General features: G+C 36.5%; 1 protein-coding gene across 1 annotated transcript in view; it reads right to left on the bottom strand.

Moving 5' to 3' along the window:
• The window catches only part of MMRN1 (multimerin 1), a 65,918-nt gene that overhangs the window by 10,049 nt on the left and 28,295 nt on the right, over positions 1-27,574 (bottom strand). Inside the window, exons 4-6 of the mRNA XM_043572186.1 lie at positions 22,291-22,395; positions 20,301-20,474; positions 10,695-12,683 (exon numbers count right to left, since the gene is read on the bottom strand). Of these exons, the coding sequence (XP_043428121.1) occupies positions 10,695-12,683; positions 20,301-20,474; positions 22,291-22,395 (2,268 nt within the window). The remainder of the gene's footprint in view (positions 1-10,694; positions 12,684-20,300; positions 20,475-22,290; positions 22,396-27,574) is intronic.

The raw sequence follows: 27,574 nt of genomic DNA on the forward strand, positions 1-27,574 counted from the left end.
GCCTGGAGGCTGCTTTGGATTCTGTGTCTCCCTCTCTCTCTGCTCCTCCCCAGCTTGTGCTGTATCTCTTTACGTCTCTCAAAAATAAATAAATGTTAAAAAAAATCTTTGTTACCAAGAGAATGAATCTGAACATAGTATACTCAACACAGGATGTAAATGGTTGATTAATGAATGTTCAGCTCAAATCTCCCTCTTACATGAGATTTGCCCAAACACCCAGTTCTTAATAAGAAATAAAACCCTTATAATAATGAAAACATATAGCATTCATTTAGTGCTTAGTACATACATTGGTATATTTATTTCATATTCAAAACAGTTTTATAACTATGTAGTGTTCATCAGCATATGAAAAATTTTTTAAATAATAAAAATACATAAAACATAACAACAACCAAATGTCACATTGCTCTCTAGGCACATCCTCTATGATCAACTTTTGTTAAAACAAAACTACAAAGTCTCTGAGCCAGAGTCTTGCTTTCTTTATCTTTATATTCCCAGTTTCTTGCCGACTTCACTATTTTTCTATCAGTCGAAGCCTATCCTATCATCTTATTTAATAATGTTGTGATCTGCTCCCAGCATATCCTGGTGCATCCTGCAGTACACTGATTCCCTTACCTTTCTCTGCTTTTCCTTTTATGCATTGCATTTATTACCTTTAACATATAATGCAATTTATATTTTTATTAATTGTTTTTTCCTCTATCACTGCTAGAGTGTAAACTTCAGGAAGATAGCTTTTAAAAAAAAAAGTTATGATGTGTCCAAAATACCTAGAACAGTACCTGATTCCATTTAGCACTCAGTTATATTTGTCGAATTGAGCAGTTAGGAACTGTTACTATTTTCAAATAACTAATAATTCTAAGATAGTTATTTGACCCTAAGAGAAAAACTGCTTAAATTAGTTTGAGCACAACACTTTGGGGTAATATAACACTGAATTATAAAAATTATCTGATACTTTTACTGCACCTTTAATCTAGGAAGCTATTTTTAAAGATCTAGAGGTAGATATGCAATTTGAGATTTTTAAGAAAATTTCTTAGATTACAATAAAGTCACTGATTTTAGGCGATATTTGGAAAGTAGAGTTGATGCCATCTCATTAGTACCCAGATAACTATTTGGGTTACTTGAGGACTTTTCATAACTTCCAGTAATACGGCAGTCTTGCAGAATACAGTCAGATGCTAACATCCACCTGAGGTATGCTTGTCCTACTACTTCTTGCTCTCTTCTCACTATTCTCTCCTCACTTCTCTTTCTCCATCACCCTTGGAGGATGTTGTTCCCCTGACTCTGCTCTATTTCCCATCTCTCTGTAGAATGCATACCTTCCCCTGGCTTATCTCACCCACACCCAGAGTTTCAAAACACTGTCTTTATGCTGATGCCTCTCAAATCTAAATATCCATACATATTTTAAAATTTAACACTTGCTTATGATTATAAAGTCTAGAAAAGAATTCTTAAAGGAGCATTGATTAACCATAAAAATGGCTTCCTTTTTTGGTAAAAGGTAGATGTATATTTTGGTTCCTCTATCATTCTGGCACAATGCCATGCAATAGCTTTCTTTCACTGGTTTCTTTGAGTCTCCACACACTGTGTAATGATATTATGGGTAATTTTTTGGAGTTGAAGAGTCTTGAGTTTATTGATCAATAATGTCGGGGTGCCTGAGTGGCTCAGTTGGTTGAGTGTCCAACTTCGGCTCAGGTCATGATCTCACGGCCAGTGAGTTCGAGCCCCGCCTTGGGCTCTGTGCTGACAGCTCAGAGCCTGGAGCCTGTTTCAGATTCTGCATCTCCCTTTCTCTCTGACCCTCCCCTGTTCATACTCTGTCTCTCTCTCTCTGTCTCAAAAATAAATAAACGTTAAAAAAATAAAAATAAATAAATCGATCAATAATGATATCAGTAAAGGTGACATGTCATATTTTCCCCCCAAAGAATAGTATTCAACATAAACATATTTGAATAATTCAAAGTAATCTTATAATAAAATACTTATTACTTCTTTTCAGGGTCACTTTTAAGCTATGTATAGTGAAATTGACAATTAAATGTTTCTCAAACTTCATGTGCAGTTAAAATTTGGTACAGCTATTATGTTTATGCTTCAATTTTTTGTCAAGATGTAACTATAATGTCTGCTCAGACAGTAGTTCACAATATGTGATTTAATAATCCCTACACTTTCCTTCTCGTGTTTGATAACTCATGTATGAAATCATACTATCATGCGCAATTTTCAATTTATAGTGTTTTTGATGCCAATACAAAGACATCTATTCATTGTATTTAGTTATGGACCAGTTAAATTTTGTTTTAATGTTTACTTATTTTTTACAGAGAGAGAGAGACAGAGCATGAGCAGGGGGGGGGAGAGAGAGAGGGAGACCCAGAATCCGAAGCAGGCTACAGGCTCTGAGCTGTCAGCACAGAGCCCGACTTGGGGCTCGAACTCAGGAACCACGAGATCATGACCTGAGCCGAAGTCAGACGCTCAACCGACTGAGCCACCCAAAAGCCCCTAGTTATGGACCAGTTAATAATCAAATCTGTTTTCAACTCTTGGGTGCCAAAGAATAGTCTATTGTAGAAATAGCTCCTGTGATTCAGGAGAAAGAACCTAAGCATGTTCGGTGTCTGTGTAAATGGGGACTTGGTATTCTGTCCCCTTTCCTTTTTTGTGTCAGACCATGTGTTACAAATTTTGGTTCAGATGTGAGTATCAAACACATGGGTTTCTGCCTGCTCACCTCAGATACCATGGATACTTTACTACAAGACAAGGTACAGGAAGGGCCTGTCAGTTTTGTCAGCATCCTCTCCTCAATCGTCATCCTTCCATCAGAAGGAGAATCACATGGAAACCTGGGGAGTCTTTTCTTCTCCCAGGAACCATGAACGAAAATAGTACATTTAATATTCTCTCCAACACTGGTATGTTTTATTGACACAAACTGGGGAGACTATCCGCAGCAGACAGGCTTGCTAATCAATTCTGACATAATGAATATCTTTATGATCATGAACAGAAAAGAATTAATGGAGCAGGCCTGAGACTGCTAGCTTTAGAGAGGCCTGCTTGCAAGGTTTTGTCCTTAGCCCACATCTGGGCACTTGGCTTCTTGCCGTTTCCTAATTGGTAAGCGTCATTCACCGTGCCCTGACTTTTTGTACAAATAATGTGGGTCTTCTGAACATCTGTTTTCTTTCTGAGAGTCTGCAGTTGTAGATGCTAGGCAGAGGGTGCCTACATGGCCAGTCCTGTTATAGATGGAATGTTTGTGTTGGCTAAGAATTCATACATTGAAATCCTGACCCCCACCCCCCAGTCTGATAGTATTGGTAGGTAGGGACTCTGACGGGGGGGGTGAGTAGGTCATGAGGGTGAAGTCCTCATGAATGGGATTAATGCCTTTTTTTAAAACAGACCCCAGAGAGCTCTGTCACTCCTTCCCTTTCTGCCAAGGGAGAATATAAGACATGTACAGTCTGCAACCTGCAAGAGGGTTCTCTCCAGAACCCAACCATGATGCACCGATGTGAGACTTCCAGCTTCCAGAACTGTGAGGAATAAATTTCTATTGTTTATAAGCCACCTAATCTATCGTACTTTGTTACAGCAGCCTGAATTGACTAAGACAAGCCCCAATAAAACCCTTGAGTGCTGACCATCTGAAGGACTTCTCTGGTAAGAAATATTGCACATACATTACTGCATTTGTGTGTGTGTGTGTGGGTGGGGGGGCAAGGGGGACTAGAGAAAGAACACACACAAGCGTGCTCCTTTATAGGAGAGAGTGAGCATAAGAAAGCTGGTACAAGATTTCTCCAGATTCTGCCTGCATCATTTGCCCACTCTGATTCTATCAGGTATCTTCTCACTATAATAAACCTTAGCTCTGTGCATAACTATATGCTGAGTTCCATGAGTGCTTCGGGCAGATCACCAAACTTGTGTGTGGTTTTGGAGACCTTATAAAATATATCATGAATTCTAAATTCAAGCACTTGTCCTTCAAAATTTAATTAGCTTACAGTTAACTATTTTGTACAGAAGTCAACATATTAGTTATCTTTTTTTTTTTTTTTTTTTTTTTTTTTGAGAGAGAGAAAGAGAGTACAATCCAGGGAGAGGGGCAGAGGGAGAGAGATGGAGAATTTTAGGCAGGCTCCACACTTAGAATGGAGCCTGACACAGGGCTCAATCCCAGGATCCTGGGATCATGATGTAAGCTGAAATAAAGAGTCAGATACTCAACCAACTGAGTCACCTAGGTGCCCCAACTTATTCGTTATCTTGAGGTATATTTGAAAATGTTAATTTTTTTATAATATGGAAAAACACATGAAGAGTAGAAATTACCTTGGAAAAGACCATTATTAAACTTTTTGCAAGTATTTTTCAGCAATTATTAACACAGATACATTTTTTTACACTTAAGCCTTTACATTTTGTATCCTATTCTTTTTGAGTTATCATTATATGATAGGCATTAACTCAGTTATAAACATATGTTGAAGTTATTTTAATGTTTATTTATTTATTTTGAGAGAGAGAGAGAGAGCAAGCAAGGAAGGGATAGAGAGAGACGGAAAGAAAGAATCCCAAGCAGGCTCCATGCTGTCACTGTAGAACCCAATGTGGGCTCCAACCTCCTAACTATGAGAGTGAGAACATGACCTGTGTCATAATCAAGAGTCGGAAGCTCAACCGACTGGGCCACCCAGGCACCCCCATATGTTGAATTTAAAATACAATGACTTATAGGGGCGCCTGGGTGGCGCAGTCGGTTAAGCGTCCGACTTCAGCCAGGTCACGATCTCGCGGTCCATGAGTTCAAGCCCCGCGTCGGGCTCTGGGCTGATGGCTCAGAGCCTGGAGCCTGTTTCCAACTCTGTGTCTCCCTCTCTCTCTGCCCCTCCCCTGTTCATGCTCTGTCTCTCTCTGTCCCAAAAAAATAAATAAACGTTGAAAAAAAAATTTTTAAATACAATGACTTATAAAGATAGGGAATGATGGAATACCATGAGTCTGTAAATTATGTTGATATATGTAAATGATTATATGTCAAGTGTTAATTGAAAATATTAGAGAAAAACCATAAACATCAGGTATGGCTAAAAAAATTGTGTCATATGGATGTAACTAATTTAATGAAGTATTGTATACAAGTTAGTTCCATGATCCTCAAAACAAACTTTTGAGGTAGGTATATTATTCTATATTTTATAATAAGAAAGCAAGTTTTAGAAAAATAAATGACATGTTAGAAACAAATACATTGCCAGACAGGACCTGAATCTTGGTTTCCTGATTCCAAAATCAGTGCTCCATAGTCATCATAACTGTCTCAATGCACAGTCACAAAAATTAGATATGGTTTTAAAGTGGTATAAAACAGTTAAATATCCAGGCTCCTATTTTTCTCTTCTAAATCACTTATATCCTCAGCAATAATTTTACGAAGTGTATTTAGTACACCAGCAAGTCTTATGTAGAATGTAATCTTTCTTAAGAGGAGTGGTTAAAAGGGCAATTATGAATAAAAGAAGTTTATGATGAGAGTTAAGTATATTTGGTAAGCACTGGGAAAGGGTCACAAAAAAAAGTCAGTGGTTTTACGAGGAGGGCGTGCGCGTCCTCAGTGATGTTGCTGCTGACGTGTTGCAGCAGAATTCAGCTCCTCCTAGAAGGCAAGAAGCCAAACCCTCTCTGCAGGGACAAGTCTGCCAATTGCTGTACAAACAAATCTTCAAAGATGAAATAAAACCCTCTTGGTGTCTATGGGAATATTGTTTAGACACAATCAAATATTTAGTGATTCAACTGGAACAGCTTATCAGCACCGGCCTAGGAGGAATCATGATTAACGTAGCTGAATATGGGGATGGCTCACAAGGAACTGATAGGGATGAGGACTCTGAATTTTTCCCTTCTATTGCATCAGTCAGAAAAAGATCTTGTGAACCATCGATGGTGACTTTCAGTGACAACTGCCCACTGGCCATATCACAGAAAATCCAAACTGGAAAGTAGCACCTTTAATTCCTGGTAAGTGCAAGAATGAATGGCAATATTTGGATCTTCAAGAAAGGAAACTCTCTGTGAGTATCAATCCTGGTCATCTGGAATATTCAGGTATGGCCAGACACTGAGATAGATTTGATGCATTGAACAGAAGCAGAAGGAAGACAAAGGCGGGTGAACGTTACTACACAATCTCTGGGCATAGTGGTTGAGGACTGAGCCCTGAGTCCAAGAGACCAGGGGCCAGGCTCCATCACTAACTAGTTGCACGAACCTAAGCAGAATAGGTCGGTTCATCTCTCTGAGGGTTAGTTTACTTATCGTCAACAATAACAACAATGACAGCTATTTCATAAGTATTGTTAAATGGGCTAATATATAGTATAATTTTTATAGCGCCTGTGATATACTGAGTGTTAATAAGTAGTATTCAATATTATATTATTATAATATTACTATTATTAGGCTTCAAAGGAAGTTATCAGTATGAAAATTAAGATTACATTTTTAAATGACATTTATACGGTTTTTTCATTCTACTAACTGAACTTACTATTCTGCAAATACTGACTATAATCTGAATAATATTATTGTGACATTCATAAGATGATAAATTATCTTCTGATGTTGGTTAGGTAGGGGAACACTCTGGCTACATGGTATTTATAATAGAATAACAAAGGTCAAAGGACACACAGCCATATTTAGCCAGTGTGCCAGTCTGTCCCACCCCTAGTATGAAACAGGTTATGAAAAGGAGTAGTTAATTGCAATTGGTTTATTCTTATAGGAGAACTTAGCCTGAGTCCACTGGTTTTATCACCATGCGTAGACTTCACCTGCTCAGCCGTTCAGTGAATGCCATTGGTTTTATGGCCCAAAGAAGCCAGCTTAATGAGCTTGCATATCTACACATCCACTAAAAGGATCCTACGCGTTATGCTGCTGGTCCTACATAAAGTGAATATCTATCTACTCAGTTCACGAAATTAGGCCAATATATCTTTATTGCCCTGACATTGTTATTGGCTATCTTTACTGAAATAAAATAAATAACTTTTAATTAATTATTAATTTTGGTAGATAAGCCTATAAATTTTTTTATTTCCAGTAAATAAAAGAACAGGAAGCAACTTTATCAAGGCATCATTGGAAAAAAGAGGATCAGAACTAAGTTAATTATTAGCCCATTAAGCCCAATACTGAGTCAGCTGCTATATAAATATCTAAATATAATTTTCCTAAACTCCTAACATGCATTCTTTATACTATAAAAGTTTATAAGTTCTTAAGTTCTATTAAACATTTTACCTCAACTAATTTTGAAGCTATTAAAATTTTATACTTACTATACGGATCCAGGTATTTTTTGGTTTAAGAAAAAAAAATGATATGGTTTGCCTGCTGTGTGATCACATGTACTATAGAGCTTAACTGAAACCCATTTGCAATGTTCACAGGAAGACAGAAGATGGAAATAAAATGCAAAAAAGAACAACTGATTATTTTTTTAAAATAATTATTATAGGGGCGCCTGGGTGGCTCAGTCGGTTGGGCGTCCAACTTCGGCTCAGTTCATGATGTCATGGTCTGTGGGTTCGAGCCCCGCATCGGGTTTTGTGCTAACGGCTCAGAGCCTGGAGCCTGCTTCAGATTCTGTGTCTCCCTCTCTCTCTGACCCTCCCCTGTTCATTCTCTGTCTCTGTCTCAAAAATAAATAAACATTAAAAAAAATTTAAAATAATTATTATAAGAATATCTTGTAATGAAATACTACTACTTCTGCCTTGGAAACATGTAAGTCTGAATCGTTTATTCTATGATTGCACATGACCAGGTTAGTCTGCCTGGGTCAGACTAATTGGAAGGAAGTCATAAGTAAAATACAATAATTTAGGTAGTCAAGAAACAATTCGACTTTGTATTATTCTGTGATATTTAATATTATCAAAACATCCAGAGATTAAATATGAAGTCATATGATATTAGAATAATGATAACTCATAATTAGAAAGCTATAAAATAAAAAAATTCATCCAACTGGGCGTATAATTTAACAGCAGACTCATGTGAGAGGCACACTGGCATTTCTTTTAGTGAGAATCAGTAGCTATTCTTTTCACTGTGGAAAGATTATTTAATATTATTTATGTGCCAAACATATTCATAAAACACTTCTCTCAGAGAGACTATTAAGTAGTTTATATGCACTGCATTGAATTCTGCCTTCTTCCCAAATTTATGCTTCTCTTTGGGTGTTTACAACTTTTATTAATGATATTGCTACCCTCTCATTTCCCAAATTCAAAACCTCAGAATATTCTAGGTTTCTCCCTCCCCAAGTGCCACGCATCCAGGCCGTGAACAGCTCACCTTTTTCACAATAATGCATTATGCAAATATTTCTACCAGTGAGCTCAACAAAACACCTAATGCAATCCCATCACTTAAAAAGAAGAAACAGAGACCCAGACAGGTGAACTTGGGTAAGGTTACAGAGAAACTTACTGAGACCACTAGGACTCGAGTCATGATTTGTTGCTGCCTTGGATCATCAATTTTTCCACTCTTCTGCTGTCTACTAATTTTATTTTTGCAACATGTCTCACATCTGTGCCCTCTGTTTCCACCACCTCTTTCTTAGATCTGGCTCTTATTGTTCTAACACTGTCCTAACTGGCATCTCTAGTTTCATGCTTTGGAGACATGTTGTATACTACTGCTACCTTCATGCTTCTGAGATACAGTTCTTACCACACCCAACCCACTGCTCCAGATTTTCAAAGACCACTTTTTACAAAATCGTGTCTAAATGCCTTAGTGTTGTGATCTGAATGTGTCTACCCAAAATTTATATGTTGACATTCTCAATCCCAAAGTTGATGGTACTAGAAGGTGGAGACTTTGGGAGGTGGAGCTCTCATGAACAGGATTAGCATTCTTTTTTTTTTTTTTTTTTTTTAATTTTTTAATGTTTATCTTTAGTTTTGAGACAGAGAGAGACAGAGCATGAGCGGGGGGGAGAGGCAGAGAGAGAGAGAGACACAGAATCAGAAGGAGGCTCCAGGCTCTGAGCTGTCAGCACAGAGCCTGACGCGGGGCTCAAACTGACAAGCGGTGAGATCATGACCTGAGCTGAAATCGGATGCACAACCAACTGAACCACCCAGACACCCCTAGAATTCTTTTAAAAGAGACTGCAGAGAGATCTCTCATAACTTTCACCATGTAAGAACACAGCAAGAAATCCCCAGCTGTGAGTCAGGAAGAGGGCCCTCATCAGAATATGATCAGGCTGACACCCTGATCTTGGCCTTCCAGCCTCCGAAACTGTGAGAAATACATTTCTTGTTATTTGAAAGCTACCCAGTCTGTGGTATTTTGTTATAGCAGCCTAAATGAACTAAGATGCTTAGCTTAGCATTCATGGCTTTCTGTGATCTACCCAACTGAATTCCTGCTCACTTATGCAGTCATTCAATCAGACAGTCATTGAACAGATATTTACTGAGTTGCTATTGCATACCAGACATTTTGTCAGATGATGCCAAAATGAATAAGACTTAGTATGGTCACATTCATCCAGGAGCTCATTATCTAATAGGTTTCTTAATTACATATGCAAGTAAAAATGTCCTACAGGGGAAAATTTGATTGTGTTATAGAGGTCTTGTCAGAAAAGAAGTTAAGAGGGGCGCCTGGGTGGCTCAGTCGGTTGAGCGTCCGACTTCAGCTCAGGTCACGATCTCACAGTCCGTGAGTTCGAGCCCCGCATCGGACTCTGGGCTGTTGGCTCAGAGCCTGGAGCCTGCTTCCGATTCTGTGTCTCCCTCTCTCTCTGCCTCTCCCCCATTCATGCTCTGTCTCTCTCTGTCTCAAAAATAAATAAACGTTAAAAAAAATTTAAAAAGAAAAGAAGTTAAGAGGGGACCTGGATGGCTCAGTCAGTTAAGCGTCTGACTTCAGCTCAGGTCATGATATCATGGTTCGTGAATTCAAGCCCCATGTTGGGCTCGGTGCTGACAGCTCAGAACCTGGACCCTGCTTCAAATTCTGTTTCTCCCTCTCTCTCTGCTCCTCCCATGCTAGTGCTCTGTCTCTCTCTCTCTCTCTCTCTCTCTCAAAAATAAATAAACATTAACGGGGCGCCTGGGTGGCTCAGTCGGTTAAGCGTCCGACTTCAGCTCAGGTCACAATCTCGCGGTCCGTGAGTTCGAGCCCCGCGTCGGGCTCTGGGCTTATGGCTCAGAGCCTGGAGCCTGTTTCAGATTCTGTGTCTCCCTCTCTCTGCCCCTCCTCCATTCATGCTCTGTCTCTCTCTGTCTCAAAAATAAATAAACGTTAAAAAAAAAATTAAAAAAAAAAAATAAATAAACATTAACAAAAAGAAAAGAAAAAAAAAGTTAAGAAACATGTAGACAAATATCTGCATTATAAGCACTTGTTTTGTTTTGATGCTTAATTTACATCGGATGGAATCTCATTCAAATGGTACATCAGTGATCTTTGAATTACTTAACTATTTACCCAAGTTCAAGAAAGAGCCTTTTATATTTTATGGACTTGATAAACCACACAGATCTACTAAGTACCCTTTAAATTGAAAGAAATTAAAACTTATTTTTTCAGCAATAGCTTACCAGGAACTAGAACGTTGTCTGTGTTTCTTTGGGTCCGGCCTATCAGGACAGTGGTAAGATTCCCTGTTGGTTTTTTAAGTGAATTGGGTTTCTTCGGCAATAGTTTTATTTGCTTCTGAGACTTGACAATATTTGCAAGACTACCAGACAATGTTTGATTCACATACCAAGTTAAATTGGATATGGCAAGTCGAGTTTTGATTTCAATTACTGATTCCACAAAGTCCGTCAGACCTTTCTGAAGAAGTTGAATATCTGGCAGGGAACCTTCTATCCACTTAGGTATGGTAGCATTCAGTTCTGATATACTTGTAGAAGCATTATGACACATCATTAAAACTTCATGCAGAGTTTTGTTAAGTAAAGAGAAATTAATTGAAAGGTGAATGGATTTTGCTTCCAGTGCCTTAAATCTGGAACTTAGTACCTGCAGTTGAATAGCTTGGTCTCTCTCATTTGTAGCCATATTGCCTTTTTTTAGTGAAACATAATAAGGTATGAGTGTCTTGGTCACTTTAGACTCAATTCCTTGCAACCTAGTTTCAAAATTTTGGGAAATCTTTGTGGCTGAGAGTATTTTCTCCTCTAAATGACTCATATTTTGCTGGTATTTTATCACTTGGGAAGTGGTTTCATTGAACATTTGATAAATCTTTTGAAAGTTGGACTGACTTAGTTTCTCATCTTTATTACTATCTGCAAGGACCTTGGCAACTTGCAAAACAAAGCTGTATCTCTGACTGTCATTGACCAACATCTGAATAGAATCATTCAAATGTTGGAATTGAGGAATAAATGTCAAAATAGTTTCCATATTTTGGGTGCATTTGTGATGGATCTCAGGATCATACTTTATGGTACTTAAAGTCTCTTTTAGCATGTAGTTATCTTGAATGAAATCAATGGCATTGTTTATAATAGTCATTGTCTTATTTAGGCCATCTTCCATTTCCAGGGCATATTCATTGATACGTCTGTCTAAGGCATCACTACGGCTCTGCACTTCATTCCTAAGTAAGTTGTGTTTTTTTGAAAGTTCTTTGATAAGAATATTTAGGGTGTTGACAGCAATAATCAGATTTTCCACTTTTTTCCTTGTAGCTACTGCTTCTTTTGGTTGCTCATATGTCATTGTCTCTCTAAATGGTGCTCCCCGCTCAAGCAAAGGTTGAAGGATCTCCATATCGTAAGTCAAATCATTTAGCTGCTCATTCATTTTATCCACCTTATTGTCCATGGGAAAGAGAACCTCAGCCAATGTTTGGTTTAAAACTTGTAAATTCTCTTCTGTGTCCTTAATTTGAAATTTAAAATCATTTCTGCATTTGGATAACATGTCTTCACATTCACTTCTGACAGATTCTTTCTCCATCTCCAAAGCCATAGTGAGATTGTTAATCTTGCTGTCGTGGATGTGCAAATCATCAAACATTTGCAGCATCATCAAACCCTGCTTCTTCATATTCTCATGTAGAGCAGACATGTACTCAGTGACATTATTGCTAAGTGATTCAGCAGCTGGAACACCCTTCTGATCTGATACTTGTTCAGTTGATAAAAGCTGCTCGTGTACTTCCCTCATTTTAGAAAGAGTCTTGTTGAGGGATTCGTAATACAGAACACTCCTTGAGTGTTCCTGTTCTAAAGCACCTTCTAAGTGAATTTGCTTTGCTTCTAATTCTTTAATAGGCTTTTCACATGTAAAAGTCATTTCTTGTCTTATATTCACAATGTGATTCTTTAGATCTAGTATATCAGTTAAAGTGGGCCTATTTTCTTGCATTAAAACAGACTTTTGCTGGACTGCTATTGAAACCACGGATTCATTAACTTGCCGAATTATTTGTCTGGTGTTTTCAAGGTCCTCTGATAGGCTGGATACAGTCTTGAAGAGCTGTGCCACAGTCTCTTGCATTTCATTTTGAAAAACTTTAAATTGTTCTCTTACTATATTCTTTACCAGATCACTAATGCTTTTGGATTTTAGACCTAGAGAAAGAAATATAAAAAAAAAAAACAAAACAATAAATGATACATGATTTTAATTATATAAACTTTAGATATCTCTAAACAGATATAAAGTTTGGGACTAAACCCTAATAACATGTAAAACATGTAACAATAAAAGTACTTTGCTACATTTACTTATGAAATTTTAAAAGTTACTATCGTTCATAGGAGATCAATTTCTTAATTGGTAAAACTGAAGGAAGAAATCAACTGTGGTGTAGAACACACCAGAACCATAAGCAAAAGATATGAAGAAACTGCCACTGATTTCAATTAATAGGCCCTTGTACCTTACTATTCTAACTCCAGGCTTAGTCTGGTATGAAAATAAATGGCTTTGGGCTTTCTGCCTCAGTAAATAATACCTGGTGTTATCTCATGACTATGTTATTAGGTTTCTAGTAATTAGGTTTCAGAGCTTGTGTTTTGAGCTCATAAAAACTAATAAATTGACTTCAGAGAAGAAATTTAATGACATTTCCAAATGAGGAACAATATCAAGTAACAGTCACAAGATTCAACGATAGCTTATAACAACAATATAATAATGAGGGGTTTGGGGATCACAAAACAAAATCACATGAAAATAGGAATTCAAGATATACCTCAATTGTCATAATATGACATTAATTCTTAACAAAAATAAGAGTAAACTCGCTACTACTAAAACACATATTAGTATATCCAGTATTAGAAAGCATGGACTTATCCTATATTAGAATTATGGGCATCTCAAAGTGGTCTTAAAAAAAAAAAAAAAGGAAAAGGAAAAGGGTCCTGAAGTACTCAGAACTCAGAACTATTCAGAATAGGAAATGAGTATTTAAAAATGTAAAAAACCAACCAACCAAACCTGTTACATACAAAAACAGGGAAATGGGAAAAAATAAAACATATGCTTGTGGTTTACTTATGGTACATAGCTACAAAGCACATATAAATGGAAGGTATCTCCACTCAGATTCACAATGTAGCAATGACTGTAATGTAAAATATCGGCAACATACTCCAAAGCATTTTGAACAGGAAGTGTACATAATTGTGAAATGTTATGGCTATCATAAAGCCTATTTAAGAAGGATAATTATAGAATAAAAATATATAGTCTCTACATGTCTCTATTTTGTCAGCATGTTTTAAAAAGTATTTGAGATGCATAAGAGACTTATATAAAAAGTATGTGAAAGATCAATTATAGCAAATAGCAAATAGCAAATAGCAAATGTGTTGCTTAAGCATCTTGATATTAATCTGGCAAAAAGATAAAGCTGTAAATGTTGTTTACATTAATGAATATCTCCCTGGAAATCCTATACCCTAAAGGTCAATATTGCTAACTGATCTTTAGGGAATTGTATTTCCGGGGGGGGGGGGGGGGGGAAGAACAGAAAGTTATTTTACATTTCTAAACATAGCAGAAACTGAAATACATTTAAGAGACCAGAAAATATAAGTCATTGAAAATCGGTTTGTATGTAATTGAAAAATAAGTATTTTTATTTTCTAAATTTTACTTAGCATTTAACCAGTTGCCTACATATACAAAAAATCTACATTGAGGATATTCTATATGCTACACAGAAAATAAAATTTGGAAACTTAGATTTCTCACACTAAAAATAGAATATATTAGCTTCATTGAGTGTAAGGTACTACTCAATAGCAAAGTTTTTTTTAATTGTGCTTCCCACAATATCACTTAGTCATTTCCTGTTAGTTAAAATTGCCTTAAGTTTTCATGATGGTTTGATGAAATACAATAAAATATTTAAGGTTAGGGATCAGACATTCTTGGAATTTATAACCTTATCATTTGGCTTTAAAATATTTTTCAAGATTGAAAAGGTAAAATAAAACTGAAGTGTAAGTGAATTAATTAATTGTGGGCAGTAAAAACAGCTGTTTAAATTCAGTCAACAAAAACTATGTGATCTGAAAGTCAGGATAAGAAGAGTGAGAGGTAAAAACACTAAACAGGTAAAGTTTAGTTCAGAATCTTGATGGAGGTAACTAGGAAAAAAAAGTGAATGATGAAAATGTAAATTGGGAGGTGCTTTAGCTATTATGTCTTAAATCTTTAATGGAAAAATACATTGGATTAAGGTCAAAATCAGAGCAGTGTCTGAAAAGAAATCAAACAGACTATTAGCTTAAAAACAGATTATTGTTTCTGGAAAAGGAGCTTTAATATATCAAGAATTTGTTGCTAAAAATCATCTGTGTAAGAACTGATTTTGTGAAATATGTCAAAGTGATTTATGTCAGATTCTGTTTCATGTGACTCATGTGCTTCTACCTCTTAAAAGAGGACATTGTGTTTGGTGACTTAACAGATAGATATGATATCAGACACCTTGGTTGCTCCTCTGTGGTTGTGAATATATAGCCCATTCATAACATTCAGGTACCTCTTAAGGAACTGGGGCATTTGATGTTGAACATGTTTCTCACCTTGGATGTGGAGTAAGCAAGAGAAGAGGATGTGGTTTTGTTAGGCAAGTGCAGTTCCTTGGGGCGGGTTTAGTTTCTGTTGCCTGAATGACCATTCAATAACAACTAGCTCTCTGGTTTTCATAATCAATTGTGCTTAGTACACAACTAATGTCTCCTATTGAGGGGAGATTTTTTTTCCCTTTTATTATTATTTTTTTTAATTTTTATTTATTTTTATTTTTTTCAATATATGAAATTTATTGTCAAATTGGTTTCCATACAACACCCAGTGCTCATCCCAAAAGGTGCCCTCCTCACTACCCATCACCCACACTCCCCTCCCTCCCACCCCCCATCAACCTTCAGTTTGTTCTCAGTCTTTAAGAGTCTCTTATGCTTTGGCTCTCTCCCACTCTAACCTCTTTTTTTTTTTTCCTTCCCCTCCCCCATGGGTTTCTGTTAAGTTTCTCAGGATCCACATAAGAGTGAAAACATATGGTATCTGTCTTTCTCTGTATGGCTTATTTCACTTGGCATCACACTCTCCAGTTCCATCCACGTTGCTGCAAAGGGCCATATTTCATTCTTTCTCATTGCCACGTAGTACTCCATTGTGTATATAAACCACAATTTCTTTATCCATTCATCAGTTGATGGACATTTAGGCTCTTTCCATAAATTGGCTATTGTTGAGAGTGCTGCTATAAACATTGGGGTACAAGTGCCCCTATGCATCAGTACTCCTGTATCCCTTGAGCAAATTCCTGGCAGTGCTATTGCTGGGTCATAGGGTAGGTCTATTTTTAATTTTTTTGAGGAACCTCCACACTGTTTTCCAGAGTGGCTGCACCAATTTGCATTCCCACCAACAGTGCAAGAGGGTTCCCGTTTCTCCACATCCTCTCCAGCATCTATAGTCTCCTGATTTGTTCATTTTGGCCACTCTGACTGGCGTGAGGTGATATCTGAGTGTGGTTTTGATTTGTATTTCCCTGATGAGGAGCGACGCTGAGCATCTTTTCATGTGCCTGTTGGCCATCTGTATGTCTTCTTTAGAGAAGTGTCTATTCATGCTTTCTGCCCATTTCTTCACTGGGTTATTTGTTTTTCGGATGTGGAGTTTGGTGAGCTCTTTATAGATTTTGGATAATAGTCCTTTGTCCAATATGTCATTTGCAAATATCTTTTCCCATTCCATTGGTTGCCTTTTAGTTTTGTTCATTGTTTCCCTTGCTGTGCAGAAGCTTTTTATCTTCATAAGGTCCCAGTAGTTCATTTTTGCTTTTAATTCCCTTGCCTTTGGGGATGTGTCAAGTAAGAAATTGCTACGACTGAGGTCAGAGAGGTCTTTTCCTGCTTTCTCCTCTAGGGTTTTGATTGTTTCCTGTCTCACATTCAGGTTCTTTATCCATTTTGAGTTTATTTTTGTGAATGGTGTGAGAGAGTGGTCTAGTTTCAATCTTCTGCATGTTGCTGTCCAGTTCTCCCAGCACCATTTGTTAAAGAGGCTGTCTTTTTTCCATTGGATGTTCTTTCCTGCTTTGTCAAAGATTAGTTGGCCATACATTTGTGGGTCTAGTTCTGGGGTTTCTATTCTATTCCATTGGTCTATGTGTCTGTTTTTGTGCCAATATCATGCTGCCTTGATGATTACAGCTTTGTAGTAGAGGCTAAAGTCTGGGATTGTGATGCCTTCTGCTTTGGTCTTCTTCTTCAAAATTCCTTTTGCTATTCGGGGCCTTTTGTGGTTCCATATGAATTTTAGGATTGCTTGTTCTAGTTTCGAGAAGAATGCTGGTGCGATTTTGATTGCGATTGCATTGACTGTGTAGATAGCTTTGGGTAGTATTGACATTTTGACAATATTTATTCTTCCAATCCATGAGCATGGAATGTTTTTCCATTTCTTCATATCTTCTTCAATTTCCTTCATAAGCTTTCTATAGTTAGATTTATTCCTAGGTATTTTATGCTTCTTGGTGCAATTGTGAATGGGATCAGTTTCTTTATTTGTCTTTCTGTTGCTTCATTGTTAGTGTATAAGAATGCAACTGATTTCTGTACATTGATTTTGTATCCTGCAACTTTGCTGAATTCATGTATCAGTTCTAGCAGACTTTTGGTGGAGTCTATCAGGTTTTCCATGTATAGTATCATGTCATCTGCAAAAAGTGAAAGCTTGACTTCATCTTTGTCAATTTTGATGCCTTTGATTTCCTTTTGTTGTCTGATTGCTGATGCTAGCACTTCCAACACTATGTTAAACAACAGTGGTGAGAGTGGACATCGCTGTCGTGTTCCTGATCTCAGGGAAAAAGCTCTCAGTTTTTCCTCATTGAGGATGATGTTAGCTGTGGGCTTTTCACAATTGGCTTTTATGATCTTTAAGTATGTTCCTTCTATCCTGACTTTCTCAAGGGTTTTTATTAAGAAAGGTTGCTGAATTTTGTCAAATGCCTTTTCTGCATTGATTGACAGGATCATATGGTTCTTATCTTTCTTTTATTAATGTGATGTATCACGTTGATTGATTTGTGAATGTTGAACCAGCCCTGCATCCCAGGAATGAATCCCACTTGATCATGGTGAATAATTCTTTTTATATGTTGTTGAATTCGATTTGGTAGTATCTTATTGAGAATTTTTGCATCCATATTCATCAGGGATATTGGCCTGTAGTTCTCTTTTTTTACTGGGTCTCTGTCTGGTTTAGGAATCAAAGTAATACTGGCTTCATAGAATGAGTCTGGAAGTTTTCCTTCCCTTTCTATTTCTTGGAATAGCTTGAGAAGGATAGGTACTATCTCTGCTTTAAATGTCTGGTAGAACTCCCCTGGGAAGCCATCTGGTCCTGGACTCTTATTTGTTGGGAGATTTTTGACAACTGATTCAATTTCTTCACTGGTTATGGGTCTGTTCAAGCTTTTTATTTCCTCCTGATTGAGTTTTGGAAGCATGTGGGTGTTTAGGATTTGTCCATTTCTTCCAGGTTGTCCAGTTTGTTGGCATATAATTTTTCATAGTATTTCCTGATAATTGCTTGTATCTCTGGGGGATTGGTTGTAATAATTCCATTTTCATTCATGATTTTATCTATTTGGGTCATCTCCCTTTTCTTTTTGAGAAGCCTGGCTAGAGGTTTATCAATTTTTTTTTATTTTTTCAAAAAAACAACTCTTGGTTTTGTTGATCTGCTCTACAGTTTTTTTAGATTCTATATTGTTTATTTCTGCTCTGATCCTTATTATTTCTCTTCTTCCGCTGGGGTTGGGGTGTCTTTGCTGTTCTGCTTCTATTTCCTTTCGGTGTGCTGTTAGATTTTGTAGTTGGGATTTTTCTTGTTTCTTGGGATAGGCCTGGATTGCAATGTAGTTTCCTCTCAGGACTGCCTTTGCTGCATCCCAAAGCATTTGGATTGTTGTATTTTCATTTTCGTTTGTTTCCATATTTGAGGGGAGAATTTTGCTGTTTATGTTGTTATGAGTGTATGATTTTTTCCATGTCATTGCCAGAAATTTTGTTAGTAGTTTCACAAAGAGCTGTTGACAGGCCTAATTCTTTAATTCTCTTTGGTTATGATAACCAAATTTTGTTAAACAAATTTCATTATGGTGGTTATAGTCAATTGTATACTGTTTCTATTTGTTTTCTTTCACATTTTATCACTTCAGGGAAAGTATATTCCTCTCTCATGCTTGCTATTGGTTTAAGTTTAGCCAACGAGGACATGCCAGAAATGTAGGGCGGGGTCTTTCTTTCAGGGGCTTGATAGCACTAATTGTTTATATAATTAAAAAAAAATCATGGTTGCTGCTATACTGGTAAATGTTACAGAAACCTCCACCTTATCTCTTTTGCCTGCAAACCACATGTGAAAAATAAAGAAAAACTAACATGTGATATGGGATTGGACAGTGAGGATGTTTTTATGTATAAAATAAAGTGAAAGGGACCAGTAATCTTGAAGTTTGGAAACATACAATAAACCCAGAGAAGTGAGACATTCCAGTGATCAAATTACTTAAACCCCTTTGCCTAATTAATTCCTCCTGATCCATAGCTTATTTGTTGAGATAGTTTCTTTTTGTAGAAGCCTTCACTGGTGCCCTTAGACTCGATTTGTTGAAACTATCAGATGGTCCCATAGTGCCCTATGCATAAACTACCATAGCAATTATTCACTATCTATAGATTCCTGTGGTAGGCAGAATAATGCTGTTTCACTCAAAATGTCCACACCTGAACTTATGAATATGTTACCTCACCTGGCAAAAGGGCCTTGGGAGATATGATTAAGGTTTAAGACCTTGAGGTGAGAATATTCTGGATTATCCAGGTGTGTTCAGTGAAATCACTGAGCCCTTCAAAGGGGAAAAGGAAGGTAGAAGAGTGGGTTTGACACATGCCATGAGGACTCAACAGTCTTGCTGGCTTTTGAAGACAGAGGAAGAAGGCCGAGAGCCAAGAAATGTAATGGGGTCTAAAAGCTGGAAACAAGCTTCAGTTTATAGCTATCAAGAAAACAGGACCTCGGTCCTACAACTGTAAGAAAATGAATTTTGGCAACTGGAATTAACAGGATTTGGATTATCCTGTAAAGCCTCCAGAAAGGAACACAGCATGCTGTTTTAAGAGCACAAAACTTGGGCAAAACTAATTCACATTTATAAAGAAATTATTATTTCCATCATCTGAGATGTTTTAGGATATATTTTATTGATTATACTCCATAAGCTAGATAATTTCTAGGATAATTATGTACTTTTGATTTATCTTCAATATCTTCATCAATATTATTGAGACAACCATATATCTAGTTCCTTGATAATCATTTCTTAGCCTCATCTTTGTCTTGAACCGGAAACCATGATGGAAGTAAATTAAGTACAGTTCATTTTACAAGTTAAGATGTAACCAGTACATAATGAAAATAAATTAGATAAAATATTCAGTAAAAGATTTGACTATACAGCAACAAAAAATTTAGATGTTTCAAATTATTTCAGAGATTGATTTACAAATACCCTATTCCAAAATCATAAGCCTTAGAGACTTTACACACCCAATCTTAAGAAAAAATTCCAAAGCGATATGAGAAAAGATAAATGAGTCATTTACCTTTTGTCTTAACTCAATGAATAATGTATTTGACTTTACTTGTACCTTTTAGAAAAGATTGAAATTCTCTGCCTTTATCTTCATTGATTTTCCCTTCTAGGGAGGAGTATGTGTTTCTTACATCACTAACAGCCAAAGAAATATTGTCAATCTTCTTTTGCAGAAGGGTCAGTTTCATTGCCTGCTGGTTCATCTGCTCAGTCATCTTTTGTGTCACTGCTGCATGGAGAAGAAAGGAATATTGGAAGAATTTAAAAAATGAATATATATATATATATATACATAATATCATTCAAATATTATGATAGGTTTAAAATATTTCAAATAAATCATGTTCGTATTATATATTTGAAAACATAGACTACTATATATGCACTTAGCAAATGGCAGCCTGAACTTTACACTAAGGGTAAAAATTTATAATATATAAATATAAAATACATATAAATGTACACATTTATAATATATTTCTAAAATATTCTAACTTTGCTCAGAGTTTTCAGTCTTCTTTGTTTTGTTTTTAAACCTCAAAGAGTTAGTTATTGTTACATTCTTAAGAGGTGACAAAACTGAGGTACAGAAAACCAAAGTAACTTGCTAAAGGTTGCAGAGCTAATACCTTATCTTCTGTTTATTTATTAATTTTTATATTAGAGAGAGAGAGAGAGAGGTACGAGCCAGGGAGAGGGGCAGAGGGAGAGAGAGAATCTTAAACTCACGCGCTTCATGGAGCCTGACTCTGGGCTCAATCCCAAGACCCTGGGATCCCGAGCTGAGCCGAAATCAAGAATTGGACGATTAACTGACTGAGCCACCTGGGTGCCCCTCATCTTCTGCTTCCAAATCCAGTGTTACAGAATTAAATATGTGTAGCTATATACACATATGTATGTAGTCATATCTATAGTCTAAGGATTTTATACTTTACTGAGCTTTTCTTTCATGAGTGCTAAAGATTCAGATTTACTTTGAATCATTTAACATAACTATGATAGTTTCCATACTTCTACACATGCACTTCACTAGTTCAAGGAGGATTTTATAGTATTTTATGAAGATACTGAATTCCAATCCCCTTTAAAAAAGTACGGTTTCTATGATATATTCATCTTTATTCCTAAAAAGATCCCCTTAGGTCTCTTTATTCCTAAAGAGATCCCCTTAAGTCACATTTCTCAAGTTGAGTGCCCCAGTTTGTATGACTAGATCTATGGAAAACACATAGAGGTTTTCAGCAGTAACCAACCTCCTATTTCTAAGAAATAAAGTTAGTCCTAAAAGAAATGGTAAGGGGAGCCAGTTGAGCGTCAGACTTTGGCTCAGGTCATGAACTCTTAGTTCGTGAGTTCAAACCCCGTGTCAGGCTCTGTGCTGACAGCTCAGACCCTGGAGCCTCCTGTGGATTCTGTGTCTCCTTCTCTCTCTGTTCGTCCCCTGCTCGCACTCTGTCTCTGTCTCTGTCTCTCTCTCAAAAATAAGTAAAGATTAAAAAAAATTAAGAAATAAAAATAAAAGAAATGGTAAAATACTTATTAGAAAGATGAGAAAATATGGGGCTTCCCAACATTGGATCAACATGAGATTCTCAATTAGGCACAATGATTTTTCCGAGTCAGTGATCAATATCTTTGGTGATCCCTTCTCAATCAAAGGAAGGGAGGCTTCTTATTTCCTTCAAATGCTCACATCATTCCTTCCACATCAAGATACTTCCATGATTGCACTCTTTGGAGGACAAAAGTTTGACCTTACTTTGGAAACTTGTGATTTCCTTACAACCTCGTATAACAGCATTTTTAATCGCCTTCTGTGTTTGCACACAGAGCTTTGAAATTATATGTGGTCCCTTCAGTCTGGGAACCTACAGCTCATCCATGGTTTCTCCCAACGTGGGGCACCAATAGAAAAGGATTGAGAGGTATGTTAATGTGTCACCATCAGACATTTGACAGCCAAGGGATTTCCTGTTTCAAAGTTGTTATAAATAGTGTTGACAATAATTGGGTTAGAGATGTTAGTAATTACAATCTGTGACCTGGGTCACCACAGTCTCTCTGCTGCTCCTGCTTGGCTGTCTCTTTGCCAACAGCTGTGTGACTCTCAGCCTGGTTGCTGTGTATCAAGTGCTGCTCTTCCTGGGCTGGACAGACACAAAAAGAAGAGAGAGAGTTAAGCTTTGGGACTGCCTCATTTTTTCCAACCCCGAGCAGCGCCCCGTGGCTGCCATTCATTTTCCCGTGTACTGGAGCATGATGGTCTGCGAGGATTGCAGAGTGAGCTGCTCACCCCCATCCGGGGCGGGGGGAGGGCAACGTGCGTCCACTTTGTGCTGGAAGCGCAGGGCTCTAAATCTGTTTGGCAAAAATAAAAGTATTCAGGTCTCCTTTTAGGCACAAATGGATGGTACTTTGTGGCAGCTGTGCGAACCGGGGGACGTAACGTGCCTGCATGATTGAGGGACTTGAAAATCAGCTGTGTGAAAAGCCACAGTGGCTGTATAAATGGACTGCCACAAAGCAGCTTGTTTAACAGTGCAGTTTCCAACTGGTGTCTCTTTGGAAGTAAGGGGGAGCTACAGGTTCCTTAATGAAAGAATATCTGTTTAAATAAATGGGCCATTCCCAGATTTTTAGGAAATACAGAGACTCAGCATATAGGGAATACAAGTAAAAGTAACTATTACATGACATGTCTCGAGGGGATCGACCTGTAAAATCAGTGAAATTTCAGAAAAATAGAAATGCTTATAAAATAAATCTACTCTGTTAAAGCATTGATTCCTCTTTCCCACGAATCAATATTTTTGATGGAAATATAGTTTTTCACTGAAGAAAATTTAGAGCGAAAATTTACTAGAAATATTGAACACATCAAGTAATGTAGATCTGTAATTTGCAGATCTTTAACCGCAGATTGCTTTTACTTTTAATGAACGAATGTATTCATTGAAGTCTGCATTATCAGACATGAGAAAACAAGGGTTTGGTATCTGTGCTTCTAACTACGTGAAATTATGTACCACTGAAACCGCGCCTCTGGCACATGTTAATTATGCTCCTAAGGCATATGTGGCTGTGACAATAATACTAAAGGATCTCTACTCCATAGTAAGGATAATATATTTGTCATTAATGTGAGTTAGTCTCTGTTGTTTGACTGAATTTTCCATTGTCTTTCTTCAGGACATCAAGCTAAACTAACAAATTTCCATTCGTGTTCAAGGTTTTTGTTTTGATATTGTTTCTTTTTTTTCTCTCCACTGTATTATAGACAGTCCTGTATAATTGATGATTTATTTGGAAGAAAACAATCTGCAGCTTGGGGAGATTATACTTATTTCCAGGCTGTAGTAAGTGGCAACAAGTTCTAATTTTGTGTTAGGTCCTAGCAATAAGGTTCTTAAAGCCTAAATTCAACTGAATTCATACAAATATATCTATTGAATAACTGCATAGATTTTTTATCAATTTTCCTCCTTAGATGATGTAAGAAAGCATTTTTCTGGCAGCTAGAATCTAAGTCTACCCATGAGAGTAACTAGAAAGTGAAGTGATGGTTCTCAAACCAGGGTCACTAGATCAGCAGTATCAGCACCCCCTGGAACCTTTTTTTTTCCCACCTGCAAAGTTTTGAAAGTAACAATTTTTGGCCCCATCCCAGACCTACTAATTTTTAGAAAGTCTGGAGTGGGGCAATAATGTGTGTTTTAACAAGCACGGCTGCTGTCTCCAATGCACACTGAAGTTTGAGAACCACTGAAGAAAGCATTGAGACATATCTTCCTTAGCAACTGCCCACCTCACAGTCTTCCCGATTTCTCTTAGCAATGGAAGATGGTTCAGGATACAGATGTGCAAGTATTTATAGCAAAAGGAGCATGTGGCTTCAACAGGAGGAACAAATGCTCTTTTCATTTTCTTACTGCTTACCTTTTCGATCAAATCACTCACAAGAAAAGAAAACAAGACAAAACAATCCTAGGAAAACAAAAAGAGCTGGTACATTTAAAGGTATTTCCATAATATGATAGGCAGAGGATAGTTTGTTATGAAGTAATGAAAAACAGAAGCTCCTGTAAATTCTGAAACACTAAAAGTGTCCATGTGCTTTCCATTCCCTCACCTGAAGATTCTGATTCAGTAGATCTGTTCTGGGGAATTGAGCATGTGTGTATATATATGTGTTTATATATGTATAAATATATATGTGTTATATATATGTGTGTCATATATATATATGTGTGTGTGTGTGTGTAAAATTTTAAACTCTATAAGTGATTTATAAGTACTGATTTATAACAAAATTTCTAATTCTAATATCTCCTTGTTATAAGGCAGAAAATTCCAGATATTTTCATATTAAAATTGTAATCCAGAAATTTATCTTCAGAGATTTTTAATCACACCTGCCTATTGATAACAAAAACGTGTGGGGCGCCTGGAGGGCGCAGTCGGTTAAGCGTCCGACTTCAGCCAGGTCACGATCTCGCGGTCCGGGAGTTCGAGCCCCGCGTCGGGCTCTGGGCTGATGGCTCAGAGCCTGGAGCCAGTTTCCGATTCTGTGTCTCCCTCTCTCTCTGCCCCTCCCCCATTCATGCTCTGTCTCTCTCTGTCCCAAAAATAAATAAAAAACGTTGAAAAAAAAATTAAAAAAATAATAAAAAATAAAAAAAATAAAAAATAAAAAAAAAGATAACAAAAACGTGTCAAATACCTGATTTATTAAAACTCCAATACATGACAACATTGAGTCTCCTTTTATTCCATAGAGAAGTGGACCTTTATAAGGAGGAAGTAATTTGGATAAAAATAACTGAACAATTTATGGTAAATTATTAAAAACACTAGATAAGAGACAAAAGTTTAAATTTTAGAAGTACTTCTTATGAGTGTGATTTTTTTTTAAAAAGAAAATCATAGAAATTTTATCAATAATGAAATTATTCCTGCATTATCTAATGATATAGTGCAAATCTGGAATGCCTTTTTATATGTAAAATATCAAAGTAAAAAATGTCAAATTGATATAAAAAATTAATTAATATAAAACAATTTTTCTGGAATGAAAATCAACTTGATTTTGTTTTCAATAAAAATTAGTGGATTTTACTTGCTGTATAAATGTTTGATTCAAATAATGCTCTAAACTCGTGTCATTTAAAATTAATATTAAAATTACTTAATTTATTTTTCATAATGACATTCAATTTCTGTTCAATTTCAGTTATAATCAAGAGAAAAATATTAAAGAACCTTATGAAATTAGTCTCATAAGTTTTTGAAATGAAAAGTTTCAAGTAAAGCAAAATTTTTGAAATAAAACATTCCAAAATACTTTATCAAATAGTGTTATTAAAAAAATCAGTAAAAGAAAATGTTTAAAAGATAAAATTAGAATTTTAACCTTACATAATTGAAATGGCGGAACATTTGAGAAAAGAAAATATTATAGAACATACCTAAAATAATTCTGATATAGGCATATCATTAAGAATCAGTTTTATGTTTAGCATTTGGGAAATGAGCCTTTTTAAAAAAATGGAAATGACATTCTAATAGAGATGTCAATTATTTTTTTAACTCTATAGGGGAAAAAAATATTCACCTTGCTAAACTGGAGATAATTTGAAAACTTAAAGACATTTTAGATATGAAAAAGTACATATACTATTTGAAACAAAAATTAAGAGATGAATTACATGAAAAACATCAATTTTTCTAATTATACAAAATTACATTTACACAACAAAACTCAAAAATATAATAAACGTTTACATTCCTGGATTTATGGTGCCACGAATTTGGCCAAATAATGTTTGCAAAACTCTATGAATTACATAGGACATCCTTACAGGAATTTTCATGATTTAGTTAGTAACAAATATACCGAATATTTTAAAATGCACTTAGTTTTTAGGGGCTGGAAAGATTTGAATGCAATCATTCTTAATTCAGTAAACACTAATAGATAATTCAGCAGGATGGCACTATCATTTATGTTAATAGAAATTATCAACTTGCTGAGACCTGATATCACCCATTGACTCTGAATCTGATGGAGAATTCTTTTTTTTTTTTTAACATGTATTTATTATTGAGAGACAGAGACAGACAGAGCGTGACCATGGGAGGGGCAGAGAGACAGGGAGACACAGAATCCGAAGCAGGCTCCAGGCTCTGAGCTGTCAGCACAGAGCCTGACACGGGGCTCCAACTCACAAACCGTCAGATCATGACCTGAGCCTGAGTTGGACGCTTTACCGACTGAGCCACCCAGGTGCCCCTGATGGAGAATTCTTTAAAGGAGGTTGAGGCAGGACTCTGTTTTTTTAATTTTTTTTTTCAACGTTTATTTATTTTTGGGACAGAGAGAGACAGAGCATGAACGGGGGAGGGGCAGAGAGAGAGGGAGACACAGAATCGGAAACAGGCTCCAGGCTCTGAGCCATCAGCCCAGAGCCCGACGCGGGGCTCGAACTCCCGGACCGCGAGATCGTGACCTGGCTGAAGTCGGACGCTTAACCGACTGCGCCACCAAGGCGCCCCAGGACTCTGTTTTAAATCATCTACCTGATAGACACATCATTTAGCTGGTGTCATCCATGTCAAAAAAAGGAACACACCAGTAAGTTGTAGAAATTAATACATTATTTAGAAATTACTAGAATAATGAGATGAATGGTTTGTGTTATGGTTTCCATTATTTGGTATGCTTCATAATATACGTTATATTTATAAATATAGATTTATAAGTATTCTCTTAAATTATTAAATATAATTATTAAATAATTATGTAAACAATCACAATATTTATACTTATGAAATACATTTATACATGAAAATATGTGCATTAACTTAAAAGTAATACATTTTTAACCATTGATTTGCATATTGATTTATATTTTAATTGACGTTATTAAATGAGTTATCTGTTTGAATATGGCCCTGCACCTTCATCCATCCTCAGAAACAAGAGACAGATTGGTTTGGTGCTCATGATCCTGGAGTGGGGTCACTGCAATAAAAATCACAAAGGCATTTGATAAACAGTTAATTTCTAGGGGTTCAAAATCTTTGCTAAAGGTTAATTATAAATAGTAAAGTGTTATTTTAAATTGTTTTATTACATTCTAATGAAGTCAGCTTTATCTCCATGGGTATTACATGTGACATATTTAATGTGGAGATTATAGCATTACTTCACCCAGTATGCTTCCTCATTTGAGAAGGATTGGTAAATTAGAAAATCACACACACACACACACACACACACACACACACACTTCTACAGGAGGAAGTAGAGGGCATTTTAAGTCTTCT

Source organism: Prionailurus bengalensis, chromosome B1 (assembly GCF_016509475.1).
Source record: "Prionailurus bengalensis isolate Pbe53 chromosome B1, Fcat_Pben_1.1_paternal_pri, whole genome shotgun sequence".
Classification (NCBI taxonomy): domain Eukaryota; kingdom Metazoa; phylum Chordata; class Mammalia; order Carnivora; family Felidae; genus Prionailurus; species Prionailurus bengalensis.